The sequence below is a fragment of the Bufo bufo genome, chromosome 4 (assembly GCF_905171765.1).
Source record: "Bufo bufo chromosome 4, aBufBuf1.1, whole genome shotgun sequence".
In the NCBI taxonomy this organism is placed as follows: Eukaryota; Metazoa; Chordata; class Amphibia; order Anura; family Bufonidae; genus Bufo; species Bufo bufo.
The window spans coordinates 349,800,388-349,821,148 of record NC_053392.1 but is presented as its reverse complement, the minus strand read 5'-3'; the positions used below and the strand labels follow the sequence as shown (position 1 = coordinate 349,821,148).

Sequence of the window (20,761 nt, the reverse complement as noted above, 5' to 3'; positions counted from 1 at the left end):
CCGCAGCTGCGGAAAAGAATAGCACATGTTCTATTTTTTTTAGGAGCCGCGAACCGGAAGTTTGGGGCCGCGGACCGGAAATGCGGATACGGACAGCACACTGGCTGGCAGCTGCAGGTGTCCTCCTGAATTCAACTGTATCACCATCCTCACAGTTAAATACTGCAGCGGGGTGTCAGTATTTTGCGCTGCACTGTTGTATTGCTGGCCCCACCTGCTTCTCTTGTTTCTGCCTACATGTGTTGGCCCCACCTACTTGTGCTGCCGACTTCTGTCAATTTGAATCCACCTACAACATGCGGCCATTTTTTTTTCAGGGCCACTTTAAGTTTTCAGTTTACCCCTGAATATCAGTTCTCTAAGCGTAAAGAGACAGCTCTCGACTCCAGGTCTCTGCTTCCCAAACTCCTATTATTTGACTATTGATAGGAAGAATCTGCATGCAAGTTTAGAAGACAAAATCAGAAGTGAATCATAAAAGGAGAGAAAGTATTCAGGGCAGATACAACTTTTCCTCTTTTTTTGAATTCACTCCTGGTTTTGGCTTCCTGGTTTTGGCACCTGACCATGTGGCCATACACTAAGAGAGTCCTATATGTCACGATAGTATTAGTTGGCAGGACTATAGACTATCAGGGATCTTGCATGCTGGTAAATCCTGTGCCTCCCCTGATGACTCTTTCAGTTAGAAGTTTATTCACTGACTCTTCGGTAACCAGGGAGCTGAGAGCCCGCTACTATTTACAGAGTCATAGTGATTGCCTCTTAGGTTCTCTTGCTCTACTATGAACATCGCTCTTTCCTGCAGGTCGCTTTGAACACAGGAGAAAAAAGTAAAGAAAGAAGACATTGAGAGGGTGTGAAACATGAAGAAGTCAAGTAAGGTTTTACACATTTGTCTCCCGTGATTTAAAGTGTTTTAGTTCTGCACATAAAGTATAGCAGGTGTCCTGGCTGGGGACATGCTGTGTAAGCTGCTGCCTACTGTAACCATATGGTTCAGAGGCTATTACAATTTGGAAATCTAACCTCTGCATTAACCCATGGAAATGTATTCGCACAGTGTGACAGATGGAGGGAACTGATATTCAGTTCTGCACTTTTCTAACTTCTTCCAGCTGGTAGATTTAATGTCGCCTTCACTGGTTTTCAGTGTTTTTCTCTCTTTTTCTAGTAATTTGATGGTGTATTTATCATTTAGGGAAACAAGACATTAATGACCAAGGAAGACCATAAATAAGAAGAAGCCCTTTTTATCATATCACTTTTCTGCCTCTACTAAGCATATTATTTTTACCAATACAATAAAAGAGGTGATGGGTATGAGGATGCCATGGCTCAGTTAGATTTTACGGTACAATACACTAAAGTAAATGCAGCCCTGAACCTGAGTTCATACTCCACACAAATAGGTACGGTTAGAGTCTGTTCACGCGGCTTGGAATTGACACAGATTTCAGTGGAGTTTGTTTGCAGAAATCTACATCCCATGCATGTTAACGAGGTTTCTGCAACCCCGTTTGCAAGGTTTCAGTGTGGTTTTCTGGTGGCGCATTGGAGAAAATTTGCTGTGGAAATAAGTAACGTGCTACTTTTTTTAGATGGAAACACAGAGTATTAGCACCATCAATGAATGGACACATTCCTTTTTACACCTAAAGTCAACTGTCTTGATCATGTCCAATTGATACAAGTCCTTGGTTGTTCTGACAAATTGTAATGAGATGTTCATCTTGTGAGCAGCATACAATCAGGACTGTTTTTTTTTTTTTATTATATAAACAAGAATGTCTCAATTCACTGACAGCAAGCATATAAAAATTCTGAGGAATAGATACAAAAAGTAAGAAAGCTGTATTTTTTTCATTATAAAAGAGTAGTTATTTCTACTTAGGGGTCATCATTGCTCCTGTTTATGTAGCAGAGTGTCTTTCTTTCTGCGGTTAGAATTTGAAGACTACTAAGTTCTCAATTTTAGCAAGACACAGAAGGAATAGATGTATCTTTTTTTCAATACTATGTATGCGACAATGCTTTCATGAGACAATGTACCAATGAGATAAAGCCTCTGTTTGCTATAATTTAAATGTGGGCCAAATAAGGGAAGGTTTTCTTATTTTTTACTGATAATTAGGTATAGAATACAGTGCTGACCATAGTCCGCCACCTCCGCCTCGTCATATACCGTACACAACTGTATACGGTATTTCTATTTCTTTAGCTACATCCAATTTGGAGGAACTTAAGGTATCTTTACATGAGGCGATGATCGGTACCATTGAGCGCCGAACCAGTCGTTTCTTGGTATAGGGAACGTTTCAACATTGACCCTTTAGACTCGCTGAAATCGTAATTTCGATCGCATATTCCATTGTTTCTAAAGCAGGCTGTTGCATTTACACAAAGCGAAAACTTGAGTGGCGTGCTTAAACCCACCCATGGTGAAATCGTCTGTAATCGTGAAGTGATCGATTCCTGTTTACACGGATGAAATCGTTAACGTCCAACAATGACTTTTGTGCCCACACAAACGATCCAATTGTTGGTTGTCGCTCTATCGTTCATTGCTTTTACACTGCTCGATATTCATGCAGTTTCGCTCAATTTAACGATACTTTATACGATAATTGCCTTGTGTAAAGGTACCTCTGTGTGTAAAATATTGAGGGGCTGCATTATGAGCACAGTACAATACATTGTAATTAGATGAATGTAGAGAGGGAAGTCATCTCCCTGCAGACCATCAAACTGTCCGCAGCCTGTGCCCCACAGTAGGATTTACATGTAAAGTATTTTACCAATCTAGAGACAAACATTACATGATGCACTGTTTTTAAATGCTTACTATGATAATGTTTGATGCTCGTAGAGTTTGTGATTTGGTTCCTGTATGTCTTATGAGTAGCAGTGACGATCGGTGCACGTTATTATATCATTTTTCATTCCTGTATAACAGTCCATCTAATCTTTGTACTGATAAAATTAGAGGGACTTCTTTGTCAACAAGGCTCAAATAACAGAGTACATGTAATGCTCTAACCTCTATATATATAGACATGCAGGGCAGAGGTCTGTTTCTTTACATATGTTTGTCCTTACAGCCTGCTCTGCCTCTACATTCCAATAGATGCTTAGTTTATCCGTTGTATTTGGCTTGGAGAAGTTTCCTTGAACGTTCTCATCACTTTGGTACCAGGATTGGCTAGGAAGGAATATTTTAGTCAGTAAGACAGTGATGAATGAAGGCAGTGTCTGAGCCTGGCATATGTTCAGGGTACAGCACATTGAAAATCAGTTCTTGTATTTCAAAATCAGGAAACTTTAGAAACTTTTTGTAATTCCATTTGTTGCCTTAAGGCACTCGTACACCTTCTAGCTTACAGATTTTTGTCTCAACTTCGCCATAGCCATCAGCTCTTAGCTTGGCCAAGTGTGCATGTTTTCTCAATAAGGGGGAAGGAATAAAAAACATTGTGAGACCCCGAGACAGCTTATTTCCTGTGAGAACAAAGGGGGCATGTTGAAATCCAACATATCTGATCCTTCACCCTGACATCTCCTGTTAGAGGAATTTGGCATACCCCTACACACATAAGTCAATAGTCGACCAGTCCTAATGCCTTTGCATTATATATGGGCAAGCTTACCCATATGTACAATAGCAGGGCACACATGAAATAGTGATTATAAAAGTGTATCTATTACTGTATTGTATCTGGAAAAGCCATTTTGAAACGTAATACATATGGGCAAATAACAGTATGTCAATATCAGTACTAGAGCAACTAGACTTGAATGTTCCCTTAAAAATGCCAGTCTTCCTAATGGCGTTATCAGTTAGAATCATTCTAATTGAGAAAGCCAATAGGATGACTAGCGAATTGTCTTCAACGAAAATGCAAGTCCACTTGCTCTGACTTATTTCTACTGATATGACCTGGATGAGGGAGAACCTTCACAGACAAGAATACATCAAGTAGCTGGCATGTCCACTATTATTTTAGAATTGGAATAATGACTTTTATATAGACAGAAGAGGTGTGATAACTGTCATTGTGGGTTATTACACTTGTAAAGCAATTCTCATAATAGTAACATATTAAGGCTACTTTCACACTTGCGTTTGGAGTGGATCCGTCTGGTGTCTGCACAGTCGGATCCGCTCCTATAATGCAAACGATGGTATCCGTGTAGAACGGATCCATCTGCATAACGGTTTTTTTCAGATCTGATTTTTCACTTCGTGAAAACTCAGATCCGACAGTATATTCTAACACAGAGGCGTTCCCATGGTGATGGGGACGCGTCAAGTTAGAATATACTAAAAGAACTGTGTACATGACTGCCCCCTGCTGCCTGGCAGCACCCGATCTCTTACAGGGGGCTGTAATCCGCACCTGAGGGGTTAATTGTGCGTATCATAGCCCCCTGTAAGAGATCAGGTGCTGCCAGGCAGCAGGGGCAGACCCCCCTCCCTCCCCAGTATTAAATTCATTGGTGGCCAGTGCGGCCCCCCCTCCCTCCCCAGTATTATATTCATTGGTGGCCAGTGCGGCCCCCCTCCCTCCCAAGTATTATATTCATTGGTGGCCAGTGTGGCCCCCCTCCCTCCCCAGTATTATATTCATTGGTGGCCAGTGCGGCCTCCCCTCTGCCCCCCTAATTAAAATCACCCCCCCATCATTGGTGGCAGCGGAGAGTTCCGATCAGAGTCCCAGTTTAATCGCTGGGGCTCAGATCGGTTACCATGGCAGCCAAGACACTACTGCAGTCCTTGCTGCCATGGTTACTTAGCAATTTTAGAAGCATTATACTTACCTGTGATGTCTGTGACCGGCCGGGCGCTCCTCCTACTGGTAAGTGAAAGGTCTGTGCTATAAGCAATGCGCCGCACAGACCTTTCACTTACCAGTAGGAGGAGCGCCTGACCGGTCACAGACATCGCAGGTAAGTATAATGCTTCTAAAATTGCTAAGTAACCATGGCAGCCAGGACTGCAGTAGCGTCTTGGCTGCCATGGTAACTGATCGGAGCCCCAGCGATTAAACTGGGACTCCGCACTGGCCACCAATGAATATAATACTTGGGAGGGAGGGGGGGCTGCACTGGCCACCAATGAATATAATACTGGGGAGGGAGGGGGGGCCTCACTGGCCACCAATGAATATAATACTGGGGAGGGAGGGGGGCCGCACTGGCCACCAATGAATATAATACTGGGGAGGGAGGGAGGGGGGGCCGCACTGGCCACCAATGAATATAATACTGGGGAGGGAGGGGGGTCTGCCCCTGCTGCCTGGCAGCATCTGATCTCTTACAGGGGGCTATGATACGCACAATTAACCCCTCAGGTGCGGCACCTGAGGGGTTAATTGTGCGGATCACAGCCCCCTGTAAGAGATCAGGTGCTACCAGGCAGCAGGGTGCAGTTATTACACAGTTCTCAGTATATTCTAACTTGAAGCATCCCCATCACTATGGGAACGCCTCTGTGTTAGAATATACTGTCGGATCTGAGTTTCACGATCTAACTCAAATCCGATGGTATATTCTAACATAGAGGCGTTCCCATGGTGATGGGGACGCTTCAAGTTAAAATATACCATCGGATTGGAGAAAACTCCAATCCGATGGTATATTAATAGGGACTCCTGACTTTACATTGAAAGTCAACGGGGGACGGATCCGTTTGCAATTGCACCATATTGTGTCAACGCCAAACGGATCCATCCCCATTGACTTGCATTGTAAGTCTGGACGGATCCATTTGGCTCCGCACAGCCAGGCGGACACCCGAACGCTGCAAGCTGCGTTCGGGTGTCCGCCTGCTGAGCGGAACGGAGGCCAAACGGTGCCAAACTGAGACATTCTGAGTGGATCCGCAGAATGCATTGGGGCTGTACGGATCAGTTTGGGGCCGCTTGTGAGAGCCTTCAAACGGAACTCACAAGCGGAACACCGAAAGTAGCCTAAGACATCACTATGAGTGGAGTCGAGCACAAGACTATAAATATGCACTAACCAACTTAAGGAACAGATTATTGAAACAGTGTTGGCACTACAGGGACCTTTTAGGGTATGTTCACACTGCGTCTTTTGCCATGGAACTTTGGCACGGACATCCGCACTGATATTTTTCTGGTGGCCCCTTAGCTATTTAGAATTCTGATTAATTTAGCTTGGACTTGGGATGAGGTATACAACACATTCCTGTGCTAATACATATGTGCTGCTGTTGTATTTTATTATGTAATGATAAAGACTAAGGTGGTCATTTATCAAACTGGTGTAAAGTAGAACTGGCTTAGTTGTCCACAGCAACCAATCAGATTCCTCCTTTTATTTTCCAAAGTAGCTGTTTATGATGAAAGGTGGAATCAGATTGGTTGCTATGGGCAACTAAGCCTGTTCTATTTTATACCCCTAATTGTTTCCATTACTGTTTCAGTTTGCAAATTTCCCTCAGTTCATTGGCACTGTGTTCCCAAGACTTAAAGGCTATGTACACCTTTGGGGGCAATTTTTTTTATTAGTGCATTATACTCATTTTCAGCTAAAAATCTTTTTTTCAATTGGTCTTTATTAAAAATATGTATAGAGAGATGAGATGCTCTAGTAGCAGCCTATGTATTTTCTGTCTTTTCGATCAGTTGGGGAGGTGACGGGCTCCTTATCTCTGCTCTCTGACATTATTAACAATCATAATAACTCAGTTCTTATCTTACTGATAATAATGTGGCTTAAATAAGTGTTTATGACCTCTTAGTAGTTTAGAGATAAGGTTTATTAGATGACGGCACAAAGTGAAAGTTAAAGTACCAGTCACACAGTTAGAAAAACAGTTAACCCTTTGTGACAGAACGGCTAATTTTTTTTAATAAAGGCCAACTGAAAATATGATTTTTAGCTAAAAATGAGTAAAATGCAAACATAAACAAAAATTGCCTCAGAAGGTGTACCTTTAAGGCCCTATTACACCTGCAGATAATAGTGAAGATCATCACTAACGAGCTATCACTGACATTCACACGACAGGTGGAAGAAGATCAGTGAGACTGGCAACACGTGGTTTGATCTGACATGTTTTCCGTTTGGATCAAATGATGTCTGTGTTGTTTCTGGTGCTTGCCACACCTTCTTTCCCCAGGTGTGGTTATTATGGTCATTTAACCTTCTCTATTTATTGTTGTTTCTCCTACACTATGCGGTTTATAGCTTCTGTTGGAGTTGTGGATAGCTGGTGTGTGGATCTCGGCTGACTTCCTGGTGCGCCATAGCCACTTGAAGTTAAGTGTTTTCTTTCCCTTTTGTATTTTGTTTGGGCTATTTTGTGTGTTGCATTTCTCTGTCATTTGTATTAAGGCCTGAGGGAGACTCCTGTTCGTCCTTCCTTTTGGAGGAACAAGTTGTCTCAGTCCTGACATTAGTACCAGTGTCCTATAGGGTAAGTTAGGACACTAGGTATTCCAGTGTATGAACTCACCTACCTCTGGGGTCTGTTCATACTGGTAGTTAGTCAGGACTTTGATTAAGGTTTTACTAGGAGGTGTCCATCTCCTTTCCCTAGTTTCCAGGCCTTAATCCCTCACCCCTTTCTTTCCTATGTTCGGGGGACGAACCCAAGCAATTAGGGGGAGCTACTCCTGGATCTGCTTTTAAGCGTATTAGTCGTAGGAAGGGAGTGTGTTTTTTCTGTGGACAAAAGGGACATTTTATCAATGTATGTCCATGCATTCAGCGTCAAAAAGGAAAAAAAAGGGGACGTCTAATTCCCATCTGACTCTTGGAGGGGTGAGAGGAGAGTCAGAGAACTTGCATTTGTCTTTGACTGGTAGTATCCAATTTCTCCTGACTGCTGAGGTGGCGCTAGAGTCCAAGACTGTGGGGATTGAGGTGTTTATTGACAGTGGGGCAGGGGTGAACCTGATTGATGCTCAGTTCGTCCGTATGCACGGGTTGTCGCCAAGTGCATTAGAGAAAAACATTTCCATTTCCATTTTTGCTATTGATTCTGCACCTCTAACTCAGAAGTGTTTATCTCAGATGGTATATGACATCCGATTAAGAGTGGGTGACTTTCATCAGGAATTCATCTCGTGTTTTGTGTTGGAGAGTCTCCCTGCTTTGGTGGTTCTGGGTTTTACTGTGGTTAAGCAAGCACAATCCAACCATTGATTGGCAAGCGAGACAGATTCTGGATTGGGGTGATTATTGCATTGACAATTGTTTGAAAACATCTTTTTCTGCTTTAACCACTAAAACATTACTCTCTTTTATATCTGATTTTGCCGATGTATTTTCTGAAAGTGGATGCCAGGATTTACCTCAGCATCAGAATTATGATTGTCCTATCAATCTTATTCCCGGAGCTAAGTTGCCCCAATCTAGGTTGTACATATGTTTTATGTATATTTTATCAAAATATCCAGCACGTTGGCTGTGATTTGAATTTGTTTCAGTATGCGTTCCACGGGTGGAACGCACTTCCGGTTCCGGGGTCACGTGGAAGCTCCACCACGTGGGAAGACTTCTTCTTCTGCACTATAAATTCCTGTGAATATGTGCATGTATGTATATTATGTTATTCTCCTGAGGAAGGGGTTTATCAGTACCCCGAAACGCATCGAGCTCTTTTCTGAATAAAAAGTACCTTGTGTTTATGCTTGAGTCCACCAGGTCATCTATCAGAAGGGCAACAAGGTAATAACCATTCTACAGGCGATCTCGGCGAGGGACGGTCTGGCGACAAGTGTCTTGAGCTTATCTTGCGCCACCCTCCCCGGTGAAGTGAGTAAGATGCAATAATTGTGTGAATATTACATTGGATTCCACATAGTGGACCTTATTTGCAGTTCTTTTAACCATGTAATTTTATTATATCATATTATTTTGACACTCTCTTTACCACCATTTGATAGAGAGATAATAGTTCTCCTATAGAACCACTGTGTCCCTACTTTGCACTATAAATCATCATCTACACCTTGGGTTCACCCAGTTCTGCTTTGATGCAGATATCCTCTGCCCTTTGGCATTCGGTGTCTTCTGTCCAAACTCTTTAAGAGCTCTCTTTAGCCACATTGGGCACACCTACAGGTGCAATTTGATTCCTGAACCTTTTTTTCCAGCTTCTTGGCACTCCACTGTTCTCTACTTTTTTCTTCTTCACTTAGTTTCTGGTGCTTGCCACACATTCTTTTCCCAGGTGTGGCTATCATGGTCATTTAACTTTCTCTATTTATTGTTGTTTCTCCCACTATGCTATGCGGTTTATAGCTTTTGTTGGAGTTGTGGATAGCTGGTGTGTGGATCTCGGCTGAGTTCCTGGTGCTGCCTTAGCCACTTGAAGTTAAGTGTTTTCTTTCCCTTTTGTATTTTGTTTGGGTTATTTTGTGTGTTAAATTTGCCTGTCATTTGTATTAAGGCCTGAGGGAGACTCCTGTTCGTCCTTCATTTTGGAGGAACAGGTTGTCTCAGTCCTGACATTAGTACCAGGGTCCCATAGGGTGAGTTAGGACACTAGGTATTTGTCACGGCCTTTGGTTTGCGCTGTGACACTGTTGCCACACTTGTGGTTGCCCACGGCAATGTTTTGCTGTTTCAGCATGCAGGGGGCAGTGTCACAGCCTTTGTGGTGCGTGCCGTGACATGGTTGCCACGCATGCTGTTGCCGGTGGTAACGTGTGGCTTAGTTTGCTTGTGTGTGCACTTCCCCTTTAAGTGGCTTCCTTCCTCTGTCTGGTGTTGGAAGGGTTTACTCCCTTCCTAGTGTTTTGTGAACACTGAGTTTATGTGTTTGTGGGTGTGGCTGCTTGGGCTATTTAGTCTCTGCTGGAAGCCTGTAGCTCATGTGTTCCTCCAGGCTTGGTGTTTGCTGGTGGTTCACTGCTCCTGGTTTTACCATCCTTCCAGTGAGGGCCACCCTTGTGGTCATATATGCTCTATGTTATCCCGGTGTCTCATTCCCTTCCTTTCCCTATTTGTATGGAGTAGGTTATGTGCAGGGTGTTTGTATGTCTAGCTTGGTGTTTCATGTCTGGTGGTGTTTGGTGTCATGTTTACTAGACATTCCCCTGTCTCATGTTTTTGCAGTTATGGTGTCCTGGGTTCCTGTGTGGTTTGTTGTGTGTGCTGTGTCCCTTAATGTTGGTGTGGACACCAGCACTTGTGCACGGGTTCCAGTCAGTGTGTCTGTGGCAGGTAAGTGTGTTATTGGTTTCGCTTACCTGCCATCCCCATATGCTGTATGTGTTCCCCTCTCCTTGCAGCCTGGCCTCAGATAGTGACTCCTGTTCCTCCGTGTTGTGGATGAACAGGTCGTCTCTCCCCTGCTCCTAAGTGAGGGTTTTCCAGGGCAACTCAGGATGTTAGGTATCCAGTGTATGAGCCGTCCCACCATTGGGGTCCGCTCATACGGTGAGGAGTCAGGGAGAGGGTTAGGGACGCGGTAGGAGGTGACCTGCTCCCTTATTTCTCCTTTTGGCCAGGCTGATCCCCTTTTTCCCTTTGATACGCCACGGTAGGGGGTTCCCCCACTCCCCATCGTGACAGTATTCCTGTGTATGAACTCACCTACCTCTGGGGTCTGTTCATACTGGTAGTTAGTCAGGACTTTGATTAAGGTTTTACTAGGAGGTGTCCATCTCCTTTCCCTAGTTTCCAGGCCTTATTCCCTCACCCCTTTCCCTCCTATGTTCGGTGTGGTGTTTCCCTCCCACACCCGAACGTGACACGAGCGTTCATATGAACGCTCATTAGCGATGATCTGGTAGTGTTAAACTGCAGTTGATTACCCGATGAACGTGAATGTTCATTGGGTAATTGGAATCTTTAAGCAGGTTTAAAAATCCTCGTATGTCAGCGGCAGATTGTGCAGTGTAATCACGATCTGCTGCCAGCAAACAGTGATTTAGTATGGGGACAAATTATGGCATTAGTGATCGCTTGTCCCCATACTGAGGAGGAGATCGTTGTATGTAATTTCCTCCTTGCCGTCTTCCGCTGTTGCAATCCAGCCCAATCACCAAAGCGCTGATTCACTGGATTCTAACATTGTCCAAGTGCAAAACAAGGTGACAGCCTCTAGATAATCAGTATGTGCATATATGGAACACTGTGCATGTCACAATCGGGCCACTCGGCATCCAGGGATGATGACATCACAAAGGGCCCCTGCTGCTTACCTTCCTGGCGGCAACCATAACGGCTTCATTCGTCTTTGAGGTGTGCAACTGTGCATATCAGCAGGGGAGGGCGTGTTTGTGCATGCATGTGTGCTAAGGGTTGCACATCAATAGGAGGAGGGATGTGGTCTAAAAAAGCACTTTTGTGCAGATTGGAATACTGCTGCAGCATATTTTGACAAGCACAGAACAGACAAACCACCTGGTCTTCTGGACTTTGAGAGGGCTCTGATGCATGCCCCCTCCCTCCATCAAGGGGTTGCTAAAGGGGCCACCACCAGTGGGGAACCATTTCTGTTTGTTGCTTCTTGGCCCCAATGTTGTAGGTTCACATCACTTTAGTGTTTGCACTGCCCACTCTTCCATGGAATACCATACATTCTATGGATTTTGGGGCCAGTAAGATGGAGAACGAGCCTGATCCACATGCTGTGCTGGTACTGTACTTCCCAAGGACTTCACCCACCCTACCTGGTCCAGGTTTCCAAAAGCAGGATCCAGCCCTGCGCTTTGGTGCAGACGCAAGCAATTGTGAGCGGAGACTAGGTTGCCTCCTTGCTGACTTCTGCTGCTGAAAACCAACCTATTCACCATGGTGCTAATTCATTACAGGTCTGTCCAAGTGCAAATCAAAGTGGCAGCCTCTAGTAAATCAGTATAATATCTGCCATGAAAATGTGCATAGACATAACACTGTGTATGTCACAATGTGGACCCTCAGCATCCAGGGACAATGACATCACAAAGGGCCCCAGCTGCTCGAATTCCTGGTGGCAACTATAATGGATTACCGGTAATTTATCGTAAAGGCGTGCAGCTGTGCACAACAGCAGATAAGGGCAAGTTTGTGTGTGTCAGCCAGTGGTGCACTTCCATAAGGTAGGGGGCCTGGCCCGACAAGATGGTTTTGTGAAAATTTGAATATCATTGCAGCATATTTTGTTGAGTGCAGACAAACCACCTCACCGATTCTGATGGAATAGCCCTATGGACTTGGAGAGTGCATTGGTTTACCGCCCTGCTGTCACTTTAAGGGGGGGGGGGGGCACCAGAGTGGCCACCGCCGGGGGACAATAATTTGTTGCTTCTTGGCAGGTTCCTGTGTTGCAGATTCACATCAGTTTAGTGTCTATGTCCCATCCTTCTGTGGAATGCCATACATTCTATAGATTTTTTGGGCCAGTGAGATAGGGAATGAGCCTGTCTGTAAGATCCACGTGTTGTGCTGGTACCACACTTACCCAGGACCTCTGTACCCACCCTACTTGGTTCAGGTTTCCAAAAGCAGATTCCAGCCCAGCACTGCAGGGGAAGCATAAAGCAGTCAAGAGTTGCCAACCAGAATTTTTCTTTTTTCTGGACAACTTATCCCAAAATCACAGATAGCCTACATTTTTTAAGGACAAATTGGAAAACCATAATGGATGAAGAAGATTATAAGTAATACATTTCTATAGCTCAATATACTGATATACTCTTTACCAACATTTACTGTGAGCTGTAGAATCATGATGGTCACCACCAAAATAATCTAGTCATGTACCACCAGCCTAAAAAAAAATCTCGGACACGTCAATTTTTTTTCACGGACACAGGAAAAAAGTCACCTATTTTTACAGACTGTCCAGAAATTTCTGGATGGTTGGCAACCCTGGTGGGTGGAGACTAGGGTGCCTTCTTGCTGGTTTCCATTGGTACAATCCAATCCATTCACCACGGCACTAAATCTTTGTATTCACAGGCCTGTCCAAGTGCAAATCAACATGGCAGCCTCTTAAACATCTGTATAGCATCCCTCATGAAAAATCTGCATAGATGAAACACTGTGTGTGTCACAATGGGGCGCCTCAGCAACCAGGGACAATGACATCACAAAGGGCACTGGCTGCTTGCTCCCTGGCGGCAGCCATGATGAATTCATTTTGTCAGTAAGATGTGTAACCATGCACATCAGCGTGTGAGGGGATGTTTGTGTGTTTCTGTGTGTGTCGGCCAAAGGGTGCATGTTCATAGGGGAGGGGCATGGCCCGAAAAAGTGCTGTGGTGCAGATTGGAATACTGTTGTAGCATATTTTAGCAAGCGCAGAATAGACAAACATCCTCACCCATTTCTTGTGGCATGGCCCTGTGGACTTGGAGACTGCATCAGTGCATCTCCCTCCCACCCTTTCAAGTGGGCACTAGAGTAGCCACTGCCAATGGGGAACCATTTCCGTTTGTTGCCTCTTGGCCCCTGTGATGCTGGTTCACATCACTTTAGTCAGTAATATGACTTATCACAGAGTTTGTTCTATAGTGGTTGCATTTGTAGCTGCCTTTTAGATCTGGAAAAAATAAATTCAATTTTTCCATTAAATTCCAGTTTAACTGTCTTAATCTGCTGGGAGCTGCAGGACTTTTTATTGTTCTTGCCCTTCTATAAGTGATTTGTATTTCTACTGGAAGGGGATCTTTTAAAAAAAGGATCTTTCAATATGTGCCAATATTTATCCATCATTTCTTGATTACCCTGTGGGACTGATTAAAAGTGGTAATGAAGTTGGTATTATTTTTTGACCTATTGTTCATATCAGTTTTTTTTGCTTAGATTGATCATTTTTGGTTAGATGTTCTGCCCATTTCTGAGCTGCTTTAATAATCCTGTTTTGGTAATCCTTTTCTTTGAACCTCCTACAAATAATATGACTTTGTTCTTGGGAGTCTGAGTCTTGGTTGCAGTTGCACCTGATTCTTCGAAACTGAAGGGAAGGGAAGTTATTCTTCCATTTCCAGTAGTAGGAACTTCTATAATCCAAGAGACTATTGCAGTCAACTTAATAAAAAAAAAAAGTTTTTGTAATAATTTCATTCTTCTCTGCTACCAAATGGAGATCTAAGTATTCAATCTGTGTCTTAGATGTGTAACACCCCAGAGTGGTGTTACCACTCCTTCACCCAGGTTCTATCTGTGTCTGCTAACATTAATGTCATCTATGCATTCTGTTCCAAGTTCACCACACTGTGCATTCCTATTCTGTTATGTAACTGTTCACATGTAATGTGCCTGGTTCTCCAGCAGGTGGTAGCAAACATGGCAGAGCTGTACTTAGAGAGAATGGAATCTTCCATTCCATTCTAACCCCCTCTGTGGAGAAGTGGGCTAGTAACCACTTCCTGCAGGAAGGGTGGGGACCAGTTCCAGTTAGTCTAGCTCACCCCCTGCAAGGGGGCAGGTGTGCAGGGGGCACGTCTATGCTGAACATGCCTAAGCCAGCCAGAGCACCCTCAGCTCTGCTAGCCATGGAGGCCAAAGCTTAGAGCCTCAGGAGCCAGGAGGAAAGTTCCCTGGCCTAATCTAGACACAGACCATACAAAGAGAAGTGCAGCATACAAGAAGAAGCGAAGTCATACAGTCAGCCTGTCAGTACAGCAGGACCAGAGACAGTGGCATAGCCATCAGGGAAGCAGGGGAACCGACTGCTTCGGGGCCCAAGCTTAGAAGGGGCCCCGAGGCAGTACTGAATGTTTTTATTAGATCTGAAGGCTTCACCTACCTACATTATAAAAGCAGGTAGTACATACAGCAGCAGCGCTGGAGCTCCTCCCACTGAGGAGGAAAGAGTACAATTGCTGTCTCCTCATCCTATGGCCATTCTCACTCTGGGATCCGCAGTACTGGCACAGCACTTGCCAGTACTGCTTTTTTTTTTCTATTGGCTGGCAGCTTATTATGACACTTGCTGCCAGCCAATAGAAGAGCGTCATGGGATCAAGCCCCACCCCAGCACGAAGCTAGTGTAGAGCAGGCTGGCTGCTTCTGCACACAGAGCTCTATAATGCCTGCCCCTCTTCCTGTGTGTCCTGTTCTCTAACCCCCCATAGTAGGTTACTGATTAACCCCTTCACTGCTGTCCCTGGATGGCACAGAGGGGTGATGGCACCTACTTTTCCAGGCTGCCTGTGAGCACCAGACATCAGCTGTCTACAGAAAAGTTAAGTGTCTGTGTAGAAATAGGTGTATAACTATGTTCATGTGTGTGTGTATATGTGTGTGTATATATATATATATATATATATATATTTATATTTATTTATATATGTGATGAGCTCATGTATAAGTGTGTCCATGTATTTGGTGACTGTGTATGAATGCGTCCATGTATGTGGTGACCACGCGTATGAGTGCTTCTATATATGTGGTGACCGCTTGTATGAGTGTGTCTATGTACAGTGCCTTGCAAATGTATTCACCCCCTTGACTTTATTCGTATTTTGTTACATTACAGCCTTAAGTTCAATGTTTTTTTAATCAGAATTTTATGTGATAGATCAGAACACAATAGTCTAAGTTGGTGAAGTGAAATGAGAAAAATATATAAATAAAATAATTGTTTAGAAATAGAAAACAGAAAATTGTCATGTGCGTATGTATTCACCCCCTTTGTTAGGAAGCTCATAAACATCTCTGGTGCAACCAATTACCTATCTGTCATTACATATACACACCTTTTTTGAAAGGCCCCAGAGGCTGCAACACCTAAGCAAGAGGCATCACCAAACAAACACTGCCATGAAGACCAAGGAACTCTCCAAACAAGTAAAGGACAATGTTGTTGAGAAGTACAAGTCAGGGTTAGGTTCTAAAAAAATATCCAAATCTTTGATGATCGCCAGGCACACCATCAAATCTATCATAACCAAATGGAAAGAACATGGCACAACAGCAAACCTGCCAAGAGACGGCCGCCCACCAAAACTCACGGAACGGGCAAGGAGGGCATTAATCAGAGAGGCAGCACAGACACCTAAGGTAACCCTGCAGGAGCTGCAGAGTTCCACAGCAGAGACTGGAGTATCTGTACATAGGACGACAAAAAGCCGTAGTATAACAGGTAGTATTTAGTGTTAGGACCCGTCTTACAGAGAGCGCCTTGACGTCCAGCAAACGGGCTCAGATGGTTTTGTACAAAATGCATTTGCCAAGCATCTCACTTTATAAATAAGCGTAGCACTATCTCTAATATTTTTTGTGACTATGGCATTATCGTACTTTATCTGGTTTGCAGGGTGCTGCTGCATTCCCCCTTTTTTTTTTTTTCTGTGTATGAGTGCGTCCATGTAAGTGGTGAGCGCATCTATGTATGTGGTAAATGCATGTATCAGTGCATCCATGTATGTGGTGAGCGCATCTATTAGTGCGTCCATGTATGTGGTGAGCGCATCTATTAGTGCGTCCATGTATGTGGTGAGCGCGTCCATGTATGTGGTGACTGCGTGTATGAGTGTGTCCATGTATGTGGAGAATGCATGCGCGTGTATGAGTGCCTCCATGTATGTGGTGAGCGCATGTATGGGTGTGTCCATGTATGTGGTGAGCGCATGTATGAGTACGTGTATGTATGATATGAGTACGTGTATGAGTGTGTACATTAAGTTGGGGGGCCCATACAAAAATATTCTGTGGGGCCCAGTCAGTTCTAGCTACGCCCCTGCCCAGAGAGAAACAGATGTAGCAGAGTCGAGTTTGCCTGCCAGTTTTAATGCTAAAGCCTGCTGGGACCAAGACAAAGTCTGTAAACCGTTTCAGAGAACGTTTATGCAAAGTAAAGCTGCTGTTCAACTACATACAAGGTTTGGACTCAATCTTTCTTTCAAATCCCTCAATTATTCCCCCTATTTATTGCTTCGGAGCCAAAGCCTGGGGTCCAGCCGTATCCAGGTAGGAGCACCATGACACACATAAAGGGACATTTTAGGACGCACTATACCACTCAGCATTTCCTATACCTGGGTGGCATAACATAGAGGGCCCTAGGGGGAGGTGCCTGTTGCAGATGTACCCCCAGAGAATTTAGGAACCCAGATGTTGTCAATATAATGTTTCTATAGCACGATCGTGCTATATAAACGTTATATTGACAACTTGATTTTCATATGGGATGGCCCACTATGGACTTTAATCAGAATGTCTGGGGTCTTAAGTTCTCTCAGGGTACATCAGCCATTTTTGAAGAATCCGGTGCAACATATTTTTAAGGCTACTTTCACACCTGCGTTAGGTGCGGATCTGTCTTGTATCTGCACAGACGGATCCACACCGATAATGCAAACGCTTGTATCTGTTCAGAACGGATCCGTTTGCATTACCATGAACATGATAATTCAATTGCACCATATTGTGTCAGTGAAAACGGATCCTTCCCTTTGACTTACATTGTAAGTCAGGACGGATCTGTTTGGCTCCGCATCGTCATGCAGACATCAAAACGCTGAAAACAGCGTTTTGGTGTCCGCCTCCAGAGCGGAATGGAGGCTGAACGGAGGCAAACTGATGCATTCTGAACGTATCCTTATCCATTCAGAATGCATTGGGGCTAAACTGATCCGTTTTGGGGCCGCTTGTGAGAGCCCTGAAATGGATCTCACAAGCAGACCCAGAAACGCCAGTGTGAAAGTAGCCTAAGACATATTTTTGCTGATAGTTATTAATGGGTGGCTCTCCTGCTTGGCCGAACAGAAGTAGGTGCTCTAACCAGTAAGACTCACCCAGTCTAATAAAATAATAAAAAACAGGAATCTGGTTGGCACTCAATCAATCGGGCTCATGTGGATACAAACAATTTATTAACACAGAAATAAAATATAAGAATGCCTGATCTATAAGAATGCAAAAATTACGATAAAACATACAATAAAAAACTACTGATCCATATAGTAGGCATACTGTATGATCTCTGACTAAGGGCTCTTTCACACTTGCGTTGTCCGGATCCGGCGTGCACTCCACTTGCCGGAATTACACTCCGGATCCGGAAAAACGCAAGTGTACTGAAAGCATTTGAAGACGGAACCGTCTTCAAAATGCTTTCAGTGTTACTATGGCAGCCAGGACGCTATTAAGGTCCTGGTTGCCATAGTAATAGTGGGGAGCGGGGGAGCGGTATACTTACAGTCCGTGCGGCTCCCGGGGCGCTCCAGAATGACGTCAGAGCGCCCCATGCGCATGGATGACGTGTCCAATGCGATCACGTGATCCATGCGCTTGGGGCGCCCTGACGTCACTCTGGAGCGCACCGGGGAGCCGCGCGGACGGTAAGTATACTGCTCCCCCGCTCCCCACTACACTTTACCATGGCTGCCAGGACTTTAGCGTCCCGGCAGCCATGGTAACCATTCAGAAAAAGCTAAATGTCGGCTCCGGCAATGCGCCGAAACGACGTTTAGCTTAAGGCCGGATCCGGATCAATGCCTTTCAATGGGCATTAATTCCGGATCCGGCCTTGCGGCAAGTGTTCCGGATTTTTGGCCGGAGCAAAAAGCGCAGCATGCTGCGGTATTTTCTCCGGCCAAAAAACGTTCCGTTCCGGAACTGAAGACATCCTGATGCATCCTGAACGGATTTCACTCCATTCAGAATGCATTGGGATAATCCTGATCAGGATTCTTCCGGCATAGAGCCTCGACGACGGAACTCTATGCCGGAAGAAAAGAACGCAGGTGTGAAAGAGCCCTAAAAGTAATCAACCTCTGATCCGAATAATAGGCAAGCAATCTGTGACCAATTACACTCTCCGGTTTCTGGTTTGAATTTTAATCGTCAAATATATGGTTCTCTCTATTTGAATATAGGGATGCATTCATACTCAATGGCAAAGAAACGCACCCTTGTTTTTTCTCCCAACCTACTTACTGATTGTTGGTGTAGCAGTAGTCTCCACCTTACAATAAAGGCTTTATTCCCATTCAATGCCGTATTGCTATTTCCTCACAGTTTCTCAAAATATTGACAATAATACAGTCCTGATCAAAAGTTTAAGACCACTTGAAAAATGGCAAAAAATCATATTTTACATTGTTGGATCTTAACAAGGTTCCAAGTAGAGCTTTAACATGCAACAAGAAGAAATGGGAGTGAGACAAAACATTTTTTGAGCATTTAGTTAATTGAAAATAACAATTAAGGCCTCATGCACACGACCGTTGTTCTATTCTGTGTCCGTTGTTCCGTTTTTCATGATTTTCTGCGGACCCATTGACTTTCAATGGGTCCGTTGAAAACTCGGCTAATGCACCGTTTGCCATCCGCGTCCGTGATCCGTGGTTCCAGTCCGTCAAAAAAATATAACCTGTCCTATTTTTTTCACTGAAAATGGTTCGCGGACCCGTTCAAGTCAATGGGACCGTGAAAAAACGCGGAGGCACACAAGATTGTCATCCGCGTCAATTTTTTTTCCTATCATTTGCATGCAAACTTGACTTAGATTTTTTTTCTTACTTTCCTTCATGTCTGGTGATCCTCCAAAAATAAAGGAAGACACACGGAAACGGATCACGGAACAACGGAACCCCCATTTTGCGGAACGGAACACAACAACGGTCGTGTGCATGAGAACTAAACTGAAACAGGCTGTTTTTCAGCTGATCCAAAGTTTAGGACCACATGCCTTTAAAAGGCCAAATCTGTTCAAAGATGTGGATACATTGTCATTTTCTGTCAGGTAGTCACACGTTGTGATGGCAAAGGCAAAAAAACTCTCCCTTTGTTGAACTGCATAAGCAGGGTCTCTCACAGCGCGCCATCGCTGCTGAGGTGGGACGCAGTAAGACAGTCATTTGGAATTTCTTAAATGATCCTGAGGGTTATGGAACAAAAAAGTCAAGTGGAAGACCCCAAAAAATTTCATCAGCACTGAGCCGGAGGATCCAATTGGCTGTCCGTCAAGACACTGGACGATCCTCAACCCAAATTAAGGCCCTTACTGGTGCTGACTGCAGCCCCATAACAATCAGACGGCATCTGAGACTGAAGGGCTTCAAAAACAAAAAACGTCTTCAAAGACCTCGTCTCCTTGAACGCCACAGAACTGCTTCAAGGGACATTAAAAGGTGGAAAAAAAAAATATTCTCTGATGAGAAAAAATTTAACCTTGATGGTCCTGATGGTTTCCAACGTTACTGGCATGACAAGCAGATCCCACCTGAGATGTTTTCTACGCGCTACAGTGGAGGGGGCGCCATAATGGTCTGGGGTTCTTTTTGCTTCAGTGGAACAATGGAGCTTCAGGAAGTGCAGGGGCGTCAAATGGCCGCTGGCTATGTCCAGATGTTGCAGAGAGCATTCCTCATGACTGAGGGCCCTCGTCTGTGTGGTAACGACTGGGTTTTTCAACAGGACAATGCTACAGTACACAATGTCCGCAGGACAAGGGACTTCTTCCAGGAGAATAACATCACTCTTTTGGTCCATCCTGCGTGTTCCCCTGATCTAAATCCAATTCAGAACCTTTGGGGATGGATGGCAAGGGAAGTTTACAAAAATGGACAACAGTTCCAGACAGTAGATGGCCTTCGTGCGGCCGTCTTCACCACTTGGAGAAATGTTCCTACTCACCTCATGGAAACGCTTGCATCAAGCATGCCGAAACAAATTTTGGAAGTGATAAACAATAACGGCGGAGCTACTCATTACTGAGTTCATGTTTGGAAGTTGTATTTCTGTTTTGGGGGGGGTTTAGTTTTTTTTTGGAGGTGTGGTCCTAAACTTTTGATCAGCTGAAAAACAGCCTGTTTCAGTTTATTCGTTGTTTTCATTAAATTGA

General features: G+C 44.3%; 1 protein-coding gene across 1 annotated transcript in view; it reads left to right on the top strand.

The window, feature by feature from the left end:
• Positions 1 to 769: 769 nt before the first annotated feature.
• CEP85L (centrosomal protein 85 like) overlaps positions 770 to 20,761 on the top strand; it is a 165,462-nt gene continuing 145,470 nt past the window's right edge. Inside the window, exon 1 of the mRNA XM_040428924.1 lies at positions 770 to 879. Within this exon, the coding sequence (XP_040284858.1) occupies positions 867 to 879 (13 nt within the window). The 5' untranslated portion in view covers positions 770 to 866. The remainder of the gene's footprint in view (positions 880 to 20,761) is intronic.